Source organism: Oncorhynchus gorbuscha, linkage group LG15, assembly GCF_021184085.1.
Source record: "Oncorhynchus gorbuscha isolate QuinsamMale2020 ecotype Even-year linkage group LG15, OgorEven_v1.0, whole genome shotgun sequence".
NCBI classification, from domain to species: domain Eukaryota; kingdom Metazoa; phylum Chordata; class Actinopteri; order Salmoniformes; family Salmonidae; genus Oncorhynchus; species Oncorhynchus gorbuscha.
Window position 1 is genome coordinate 83,504,742 of NC_060187.1, and position 11,791 is coordinate 83,516,532.

Sequence of the window (11,791 nt, forward strand, 5' to 3'; positions counted from 1 at the left end):
TTGTTCCTGTCTCTGTGTTTGCACCAGATAGGGCTGGGGCCTGTTGCACAAAACTAGGATAAGGGATTAAGCCAGGATATCTTGGTGATCCTGGCTCAATTGATCCGTAATCCAGTTGCACTAAAGATGGATAGGGGGCAGGAGGATATGTTATGGTATAAATTACCATGGAGATTTATTCTGTGGAGCTAGCCTGCTCCAGACCAGGCTAAATTCCAGGATCTATTTAATCTCATCCCTAATGTCAGTCAGCAGTCACCACAAATGGAAACCAATAGTTATTTCACTGCTCACTATACATTGTTATCACATATAACTAGACCCACTGTCATTATTTAAACGTTTGTGATCATTAATTTCAATGATTTTGGAAAAAAAAATTTTTTAGATGTTGCTATCATTAGATAATTTACAGTTTCCCATAGACTATATATAAAATGATAGAATATTAGGGCCACAGAGGGAAAAAAAAGACAAGTCATAATATTGTAACCAGTTGTTTTAAAGGAGGACAGTTGTTAAAATGACAGATGTGGGGCATTTCGTGAAATTGTACTTCAGTATGGTTTCATAAACAAAGACATGCTGATGTGCCAGAATATGAAGTATCACATTGTCATAAGTATCAAAACTGTAAAAACAATATGTAGCTTTTCTGCAGAAAGAACCAGCCTCATAAATGTATGACTTTATCCTTTTTCTTCAGTGTGGCCCTAGTACTCTGTCATATAAACAAATACACATTCCATATGAATATAAAAACACAATGTGTAACATTATGTTCCTTTATTGAATAAGGACAAAACAAAGCAGGTAAACCATCAGCTCCTTTCGACACTGAAGTCACAGTGACTCTACAAGATGGAAAGCACAGAATCCAAGCATATTATACAAAATGATACATACACATTCAAAGGTCTGTATATAACACACCCTGCATGTCTGCACACTAAAATAAATGCAGGACAAATCCATACACATCAACTGAACAGACAAATGAATGGATGCAGTAGCCTCCCTGCAGCCTTGTATTACACACAGTATACCGCACAAACATCATAAGAGGCCAAATTCGTAAAAAAAACGAACCCAAAAAACCCAAATTCCTCTGCCACCGCAGGACATATTTAACCAAAATTGAAAGCACACATACTAACTAAAATAATTCAACACATATTGGTCCCTCAGCAGCCGACCACTGTCGTCATCAGGGAAGATTGCCGGATTGTCCCAGTCCATGGCTGGTGGCACTCTGGGGGCCCTCTCCTTCCTCAGGCAGGCCACATTGTGGAGTACAGCACAAGCCACAGTAATATCACATGCCCTTACAGGGCTGACCCTTAATTTGTGAAGGCAGTGAAAGCGTGCCTTCAGGAGGCCAAAGGTCATTTCAACTCTGGCCCTGGTCCTGGCATGGGCATGGTTGTAGGCCTGCTGTGCTTCCTGGGGGTCTGTGAAAGGTGTCAGGAGAAAAGGCTGGCAGCCATACCCCCTGTCTCCCAGCAACACACCAGAGAATTCACCTGTCAACACAAAATCTCATCATTACTACCTCATAAACACAGTGATATTCTTGACACAGCCATGATGGTTATAAATAGGGGTTGTGTGGCTTACCTTGTGATAGGCACTGATAGATTTCAGAGGCCCGAAAGATTCTGGAGTCATGGACTGAGCCAGGCCATTTTGCCACAACATTGCTGATCACACAGTCAGCATTGCAGACCATCTGAAATCATAAGATGAGGAATATTACACCAATCAATGCACATCACTGGCAATGCAGAGTGTTCGTCAATGGACAATATCAAAAAGTTATGTTCACCTGAACATTAATGCTGTGAAAGGATTTCCTATTCACAAAATCGGCCTCATGGGCACCTGAGGGGTCTTTTATCCTTATGTGTGTGCAGTCCACTGCACCAGTGACATTGGGGAAACCTGTCACACAAAGTAATGAGTATCCTACTATGTGTTAACAGTTGTCCTGTAATTTGTAGATCCTCTTACCTGCAAACCTATAGAACTCCTCTTTGATGTCACAGAGTCTTCTGTGGCCAGGGAAGGAGATGAAGACATCTGCTAATGCTTTGATAGCCAGACACACACTCCTTATTGTGCGGCAAATTGTGGCCTTGTTCAGCTGTTCTGCATCCCCCACTGAGTACAGGAAGGCTCCACTAGCAAAAAAGCGCAAGGCCACACAAACCATTTGCTCCACACTCAGTGCATGGCTCCGTGCAGTGCGGTGCTTAATCCTGGGACCCAGTAGTCTGCATAGATACCTGATGCCATCTGCAGAAAACCTGTATCTTTCATATAGATGGTCGTCAGGGAAGGCCAGTGGGTCCAACCGGTCCCTGAAGACCCTTTCTCGCCTGAAGGCTCTCCTCAGCACAAGTGCTTCTTCATCCACCACATCTCGCACGAATGGGCATGCCATTGTCAGAGCAGAAAGGAACACACAATTTTGGGCCTTCATATAGGCTAGTGGCCACACCTGGTGCTGGGGGGGTGGGCAAAAGAGGGCGATGCCTTATAACGATGACTTGGTTGTACTGATTGCTGGGAAAATAAAAAAAACCTTAGAAAGATGCCACCGTCCTGTGTGCTCACAATAAGAGCTCATATGTCATGGCTCACTTGACTTTACGAGAATATACCTCGTTTTTATTTTGAGCTGTGTCATCTTCTTGGAGCTGGGGGAGGAAATACAAATAATGATTAATACATTTGTGTTACAGTTAGCATACAGTGTACATTGAAGGCATATCTCACCTCCCTCTCAAGGTTTTTTATTTCAAGGTCCAGTTTCCTAATTGTCCTCTTTTTTATTTCAGACTCCAGTGCAAGATTTTCCATCTTTTTCTTCTTGTACTGAATGTCTATGTCTGCCAGTTCTATTTGGCGCCGGAGGTGGTTGCCATACAACTTTCTGATAGCTTGTGAGCTCTGTGAACACAATACAATTAGCGCAGCTGGAATTTGGCAGGATGTGGTGTCCTTTTATTAATACGCACTATGTTGCCAGGCTGGTTTTCCCACTGTATAGCATCTGGGTCCTGTAAAAGAAATTAGATTTTTTGATTTTGATGAGGACTCCTCACCATTGTAGAGTAAATAGTACTTTCACAGTCTTACCATGATACCTCATGCCTTCTGGAATCCAGAGAGATGGTCTCCTCCTCATCATCATCATCGTCTCCATCATGTGCTGTTGCTGCTGCACTGGGGCCTTCACCCTATCACATTTAATCGGATTCATATTGAAGCTAGTAGACAAGACATGCCAGGCCTACAGTATGCCTTTGATGGAGTACTCACTGGATCAGCATCGTCTGGTGCTTGTGCTGGTGGCTCTAACAGGAACACAGTGCTGCCAGACACTGCAAGGCAATAGGTAAACCAAAGTCAGACAGTCCAAATTGATTCAATATGAATGTGGTTGTATCCCATGTAGAGATGGAAGGACATACCTTGAATGAAGCGGGTGGCATCTTGGGAGGAACCTATGCTCGTCTCTTTCCCCCCAGGGATCCCCTCTAAGACGGGCCTGCCTTTATTTAGCTCCAAGGCCATGTCCTCTGTTGGGGTAAGGTCAGCCTTTGGTGACCCACCACCCGTGCCTTGTCTGTGGGTATTCTTTTCACTGCTAAAACAGTACAGACAATGTGTGAGCAGGCACCTTCTGGGTACAATATATGCTTGTGCTTTGTTAAATATTAGTCAGGGACCATACCATTCTGCAGAATGTTCTTGTATTTGATTTTGACCTGCTGCCATGTCCGTTTTGGCCCGTTCATGTTTAATCTACACACACACACACACACACATTTAATGGAGTCACACTGCAAAAAATTACTTGGTATTTTTCAGTAAAAATATCAACAAAAAAAAACTAAAATAAAGATGTATTTTCTTGATTTGCTAAATGACCTAGCAAAATAAGTATAGTTTAGACAAAAAATATAAACTTTAAGTAAATGTGTGCTTAAAACAAGCAAATAAAAAATCTGTCAATATAATAAAAATTCTCTTGAAATAAGTTTACTTTTTCCATAAACACTTAATTTTAGAAAAGTTCTCGTTTCACTGGCAGATTTTTTTGCTTATTTTCCTAGGTAATTTTGCTCAAGAAAATATTCAAGATGTTTTTTAGATATTTTTTTTTTACTGAAAACAAGACAAAAATACTAAGTAAGAAAGACATTTTTGCAGTGCAGTGAGCAACCGACCTTGGGTCCTTTGAAAGGCGCTATATAAATTAAAGTGATTATTATTATAGCTCATCTATTTATTCAATTAAATTTTATTTATATAGCACTTTTCACAATTGTTTAATTCTGTCAAAGCAGCTTTACATTGATGAAAGCAGGAGAAACACAAAAAAAACGGTGGACAACATAAGAAGCAGAGTACAACGGCTAAGATTAAACCGTACTGAGCGTAGTAACATTAAATAATAATGTAAGGCTTTAATAATAATTTATCATAGCTTTATACAGTGTGATGGACTTACTTTACACAATTTCACTCATATCTGCAGTGCATTTCAATTAAAAATGTAACCGTTTCATAATTACAGTACAACTGCGTTTTTGGAGATGTGAATTAAATATTTGAATTGTAATTGTGATGTTTCAGCGGAGCGGTGAGTGTGTAATTGTGCACTACTTACCCATTCAGGCGGTCTGCAATACTTTGCCACGCTTTTTCTCTTTGCTTTATCACTGTGGCGGTGTTGCCTTTCTTCTTAATTATATCTTTTACCTCCTCGTATGCCTCCATGAGGATTTGTGCTTCCGACGGGGAAAAGTACGCGGCTCTAGTTGCCATGGTAAATCAGTTAATCTGTGATCTGTGGCGGGGTCTATTTGAGTGAGCCGTGAGCGCGCACCTATCCAGGATTGGTTTCACCTGGCTTAATGAATCCGTGTCTGCTCATCCTGGCTTGGTCTTTGTGCAACCGATTAAGCCTGGACGCACATGTTTTGGATTCATTGAGCTCAGCTGAGTCATTTATCCCGGATGTCTTAATTCTACTTTTGTGCAACAGGCCCCTGGTTTAGGTTTTCTTGTTTTGTTGTGTTCGTGTTTATCTTTGAATTAAACATGAATCAGAATAACCACGCTGCGCTTTGGTCCGCCTCTCTTTCCCCAGAATAAAACCATTAAAAGAGGATCTTGAAAACTCTGAGCAAGAAACACTTGGACAAGCTCAAAAAAATGAATGTTAGGCTGTTTTATGGCAATTGTGCCATTATTATGCCCATGTGTTAAAACTACAAACAGTTATAAATGGCTCATTTGAATAGGCATAGGCCACAGACTAAGATGTGGGTTTAAGATTGTAATTCAACTTTGCCATGGATTTCTTAGATGCAGGTAGCCTATAAACACAAATGCTTTGTTTGTAAATTATGACTTAGTGTTGGAGTGTGCCCCTGGTAATCTGTAAATAGAAAAACAAGTAAACGTTGCCATCTGGTTTGTTTAATATAGGGAATTTGAAATTATTTATACTTTTATACTAAAGGATCAAAAGTAAATGTAATTGCTAAATTATTAAAACCAAATACTTTGACTTTTACTCAAGTAGTATTTTACTAGGTAACTTTCACTTTTACTTTAGCAATTTTCTATTAAACGTAACTTTTACTCAAGTATGACACTTGGGTAATTTTTCCACCACTGTACATTCGTGGTGTAACATAGAACTCGCAATCTGCAACCAATACATTTTTACCTGCGACATGTTTGTGAAAATAACGAACATGGCAACTCTACTATGAGTTGTATTTCAGTCATGGCGCAGACCATATTAAATCACATGATATCATTCATGTCACCCCACCGTGAAAAATCGACCACAACACCGCCTACCAAAGGGCTGTTAGGCTCGATTCTTCACGGCTGACGCCACATACCTAAACTACATCGCCGTCTCCGTTAGTTAAAACTTCTTATGGCTGGGGGCACGATGTTTGGATATAAATATGAACTTTATCGAACAAAGCATATATGTATTGTGTAACATGAAGTCCTATGAGTGTCATCTGATAAAGATCATCAAAGGTTAGTGATTCATTTTCATCTCCATTTCTGCTTTTTGTGACTCCTCTCTTTGGCTGGAAAAAATGGCTATGTTTTTTTGTGACTAGGTACCGACCGAACATAATCGTTTGGTGTGGTTTCATCGTAAAGCCTTTTTGAAATCGGACACTGTGGCTGGATTTACAACAATATTATCTTTAAAATGGTATAAAATACTTGTATGTTTGAGGAATTTTAATTATGAGATTTCTGTTGTTTGATTGTGGCGCCCTGCACTTTCACTGGTTGTTGTCAAGTCGATCCCGTTAATGGGGTCTCAGCCGTAAGAAGTTGAAGGACACAGGGAAAGGGGTGCACTATACAGGATACAGGGAAAGGGGTGCACTATACAGGATACAGGGAAAGGGGTGCACTATACAGGATACAGGGAAAGGGGTGCACTATACAGGATACAGGGAAAGGGGTGCACTATACAGGATACAGGGGTGCACTATACAGGATACAGGGAAAGGGGTGCACTATACAGGATACGGGGAAAGGGGTACACTATACAGGATACGGGGAAAGGGGTACACTATACAGGATACAGGGAAAGGGGTACACTATACAGCATACAGGGAAAGGGGTGCACTATACAGGATACAGGGTAAGGGGTACACTATACAGGATACAGGGAAAGGGGTACACTATACAGGATACAGGGAAAGGGGTGCACTATACAGGATACGGGGAAAGGGGTGCACTATACAGGATACGGGGAAAGGGGTACACTATACAGGATACAGGGAAAGGGGTACACTATACAGCATACAGGGAAAGGGGTGCACTATACAGGATACAGGGAAAGGGGTGCACTATACAGGATACAGGGTAAGGGGTACACTATACAGGATACAGGGAAAGGGGTACACTATACAGGATACAGGGTAAGGGGTACACTATACCGGATACAGGGTAAGGGGTACACTATACAGGATACGGGGTGCACTATACATGGTAAGAGGTACACTATACAGGATACAGGGTAGGATGTACACTATACAGGATACAGGGTAAGGGGTACACTATACAGGATACAGGGAAAGGGGTACACTATACAGGATACAGGGTGCACTATACAGGATACAGGGTAAGGGGTACACTATACAGGATACAGGGTAAGGGGTGCACTATACAGGGTAGGGGGTACACTATACAGGGTAGGGGGGGTACACTATACAGGATACAGGGTAAGGGGTACACTATACAGGATACAGGGAAAGGGGTACACTATACAGGGTAAGGGGTACACTATACAGGATACAGGGAAAGGGGTGCACTATACAGGATACAGGGAAAGGGGTACACTATACAGGATACAGGGAAAGGGGTGCACTATACAGGATACAGGGAAAGGGGTACACTATACAGGATACAGGGAAAGGGGGGTGCACTATACAGGATACAGGGAAAGGGGTGCACTATACAGGGTAAGGGGTTGCACTATACAGGATACAGGGGGAAAGGGGTACACTATACAGGATACAGGGAAAGGGGTACACTACACAGCGAAAGGGGAACACTATACAGGACACAGGGTAAGGGGTACACTATACAGGATACAGGTAAAGGGGTACACTACACAGGAAAGGGGAACACTATACAGGATACAGGGTAAGGGGTACACTATACAGGATACAGGGTACCCTATACAGGGAAAGGGGAACACTATACAGGATACAGGGGTAAAGGGGTACACTATACAGGGGAAGGGGTACACTACAGGGGAAGGGGTACACTATACAGGGAAGGGGAAGGGGAAGGGGTACACTATACAGGTACAGGGGGTACACTATACAGGATACAGGTGAAGGGGTACACTATACAGGATACATGGGAAGGGTAAGGGTACACACTATACAGGATACAGGGGAAGGGTACACTATACAGGATACAGGGTAAGGGATACACTATACAGGATACAGGGTAAGATGTACACTATACAGGATACAGGGTACAGGGGGTGCACTATACAGGATACAGGGTAAGGCGTACACTATACAGGATACAGGTAAAGGGGGGTACACTACACAGCGAAAGGGGAACACTATACAGGATACAGGGTAAGGGGTACACTATACAGGATACAGGGTAAGGGGTACACTATACAGGATACAGGTAAAGGGGTACACTACACAGCGAAAGGGGAACACTATACAGGATACAGGGTAAGGGGTACACTATACAGGATACAGGGAAAGGGGTGCACTATACAGGATACAGGTAAAGGGGTACACTACACAGCGAAAGGGGAACACTATACAGGATACAGGGTAAGGGGTACACTATACAGGATACAGGGTAAGGGGTACACTATACAGGATACAGGTAAAGGGGGTACACTACACAGGAAAGAACACTATACAGGATACAAAGGGGAACACTATACAGGGGATACAGGGAAAGGAGTACACTATACAGGATACAGGGAAAGGGGTACACTATACAGGATACAGGGAAGGGGTACACTATACAGGATACAGGGTACAGGGATACACTATACAGGATACAGGGTAAGATGTACACTATACAGGATACAGGGATAGGGGGGTGCACTATACAGGATACAGGGTACAGGGGTACACTATACAGGATACAGGTAAAGGGGTACACTACACAGTACCCTATACAGGGAAAGGGGAACACTATACAGGATACAGGGTAAGGGGTACACTATACAGGATACAGGGTAAGGGGTACACTATACAGGATACAGGGTAAAGGGGTACACTACACAGCGAAAGGGGAACACTATACAGGATACAGGGTAACAGGGGGTACACCATACAGGATACAGGGAAAGGGGTGCACTATACAGGATACAGGTAACAGGGGTACACTACACAGCGAAAGGGGAACACTATACAGGATACAGGGTAAGGGGTACACTATACAGGATACAGGATAAGGGGTACACTATACAGGATACAGGTAAAGGGGTACACTACACAGCACTAAAGGGGAACACTATACAGGATACAGGGAAAGGGGTACACTATACAGGATACAGGGAAAGGGGTACACTATACAGGATACAGGGTAAGGGGTACACTATACAGGATACAGGATAAGGGGTACACTACACAGCGAAAGGGGAACACTATACAGGATACAGGGTAAGGGGTACACTATACAGGGGAAGGGGTACACTATACAGGATACAGGGTAAGGGGTACAGTATACAGGGTAAGAGGTACACTATACAGGATACAGGGTAAGGGTACACTATACAGGATACAGGGTAAAGGGGTGCACTATACAGGATACAGGGTAAGGGGTACACTATACAGGATACAGGGAAAGGGGTGCACTATACAGGATACAGGATACAGGATACAGGGTAAGGGGTACACTATACAGGGGAAGGGGTACACTATACAGCATACAGGGGAAGGGGTGCACTATACAGGATACAGGGAAAGGGGGGTGCACTATACAGGATACAGGGTAAGGGTGCACACTATACAGGATACAGGGTAAGGGGTGCACTATACAGGATACAGGGTAAGGGGTACACTATACAGGATACAGGGTAAGGGTACACTATACAGGATACAGGGTAAGGGGTGCACTATACAGGATACAGGGAAAGGGGTACACTATACAGGATACAGGGTAAGGGGTGCACTATACAGGATACAGGGTAAGGGGTGCACTATACAGGATACAGGATACAGGGTAAGGGGGTACACTATACAGGATACAGGGTAAGGGTACACTATACAGGATACAGGGTAAGGGGTGCACTATACAGGATACAGGGTAAGAGGTACACTATACAGGATACAGGGAAAGGGGTACACTATACAGGATACAGGGTAAGGGGTACACTATACCGGATACAGGGTAAGGGGTACACTATACAGGATACGGGGTGCACTATACATGGTAAGAGGTACACTATACAGGATACAGGGTAGGATGTACACTATACAGGATACAGGGTAAGGGGTACACTATACAGGATACAGGGAAAGGGGTACACTATACAGGATACAGGGTGCACTATACAGGATACAGGGTAAGGGGTACACTATACAGGATACAGGGTAAGGGGTGCACTATACAGGGTAGGGGGTACACTATACAGGGTAGGGGGTACACTATACAGGATACAGGGTAAGGGGTACACTATACAGGATACAGGGAAAGGGGTACACTATACAGGGTAAGGGGTACACTATACAGGATACAGGGAAAGGGGTGCACTATACAGGATACAGGGAAAGGGGTACACTATACAGGATACAGGGAAAGGGGTGCACTATACAGGATACAGGGAAAGGGGTACACTATACAGGATACAGGGAAAGGGGTGCACTATACAGGATACAGGGAAAGGGGTGCACTATACAGGGTAAGGGTTGCACTATACAGGATACAGGGAAAGGGGTACACTATACAGGATACAGGGAAAGGGGTACACTACACAGCGAAAGGGGAACACTATACAGGACACAGGGTAAGGGGTACACTATACAGGATACAGGTAAAGGGGTACACTACACAGGGAAAGGGGAACACTATACAGGATACAGGGTAAGGGGTACACTATACAGGATACAGGGTACCCTATACAGGGAAAGGGGAACACTATACAGGATACAGGGTAAGGGGTACACTATACAGGGGAAGGGGTACACTACAGGGGAAGGGGTACACTATACAGGGGAAGGGGTACACTATACAGGGTACGGGGTACACTATACAGGATACAGGTGAAGGGGTACACTATACAGGATACATGGGAAGGGGTACACTATACAGGATACAGGGGAAGGGGTACACTATACAGGATACAGGGTAAGGGATACACTATACAGGATACAGGGTAAGATGTACACTATACAGGATACAGGGTAAGGGGTGCACTATACAGGATACAGGGTAAGGCGTACACTATACAGGATACAGGTAAAGGGGTACACTACACAGCGAAAGGGGAACACTATACAGGATACAGGGTAAGGGGTACACTATACAGGATACAGGTAAAGGGGTACACTACACAGCGAAAGGGGAACACTATACAGGATACAGGGAAAGGAGTACACTATACAGGATACAGGGAAAGGGGTACACTATACAGGATACAGGGGAAGGGGTACACTATACAGGATACAGGGTAAGGGATACACTATACAGGATACAGGGTAAGATGTCATGCAGGTGAAAGAGGACCCAAACGCGACTTAACAGAAACAGAGTTTATTAAAGTCCAAAACGGAATAACAGAAATCCTCTAGATTTGTAGAGGGGAAAACAACTGGAGAAGCGGCCACAGACTGCAGGTCGCTTCGGGTAGGCGCAGGCCGTAGTCGACTGAGACACCTGCTCACACGCAGCATCTGATGAAGGCACAAAACACGACAGGACAGGGTGATACACAATCACGGCAAAAACACGACAGGACAGGGCGAAACGCAATCACAGCATGGTGAATACAATATAAGGAACCGACGGAACAGGAACGGATTACAAAGGAATAAATAGGGACTCTAATCAGGGGAAAGGATCGGGAACAGGTGTGGGAAGACTAAATGATGATTAGGGGAATAGGAACAGCTGGGAGCAGGAACGGAACGACAGAGAGAAGAGAGAGCGAGAGAGTGAGAGAGGGAGGGGGAGAGAGAGGGATAGAACCAAACAAGACCAGCAGAGGGGAAACGAATAGCATGGGGAGCACAGGGACAAGACA

At 43.8% G+C, this 11,791-nt stretch overlaps 1 protein-coding gene across 3 annotated transcripts; it reads right to left on the bottom strand.

Annotated features, from left to right (window-relative positions):
- Positions 1 to 1,090: 1,090 nt before the first annotated feature.
- Positions 1,091 to 3,612, bottom strand: LOC123998248 (putative nuclease HARBI1). Of its 3 annotated transcripts, XM_046303294.1 has the most exons (7): positions 3,477 to 3,612; positions 3,325 to 3,386; positions 3,150 to 3,242; positions 3,021 to 3,062; positions 2,779 to 2,952; positions 2,011 to 2,699; positions 1,641 to 1,729 (listed from the first exon to the last, which is right to left on the bottom strand). In XM_046303294.1, the coding sequence occupies exons 1-6, from the start codon at positions 3,577 to 3,579 to the stop codon at positions 2,640 to 2,642; spliced, it is 534 nt and encodes a 177-aa protein (XP_046159250.1). In that variant the 5' UTR covers positions 3,580 to 3,612; the 3' UTR covers positions 1,641 to 1,729; positions 2,011 to 2,639. The 3 variants fall into 3 exon arrangements, with proteins under 3 accessions (XP_046159249.1, XP_046159250.1, XP_046159251.1); XM_046303295.1 differs by lacking the exons at positions 1,641 to 1,729; positions 2,011 to 2,699 and having other exon boundaries at positions 2,821 to 3,062; positions 3,142 to 3,242; XM_046303293.1 differs by lacking the exons at positions 2,779 to 2,952; positions 3,021 to 3,062; positions 3,150 to 3,242; positions 3,325 to 3,386; positions 3,477 to 3,612 and adding an exon at positions 1,091 to 1,523 and having other exon boundaries at positions 1,618 to 1,729; positions 2,011 to 2,681.
- Positions 3,613 to 11,791: the final 8,179 nt, after the last annotated feature.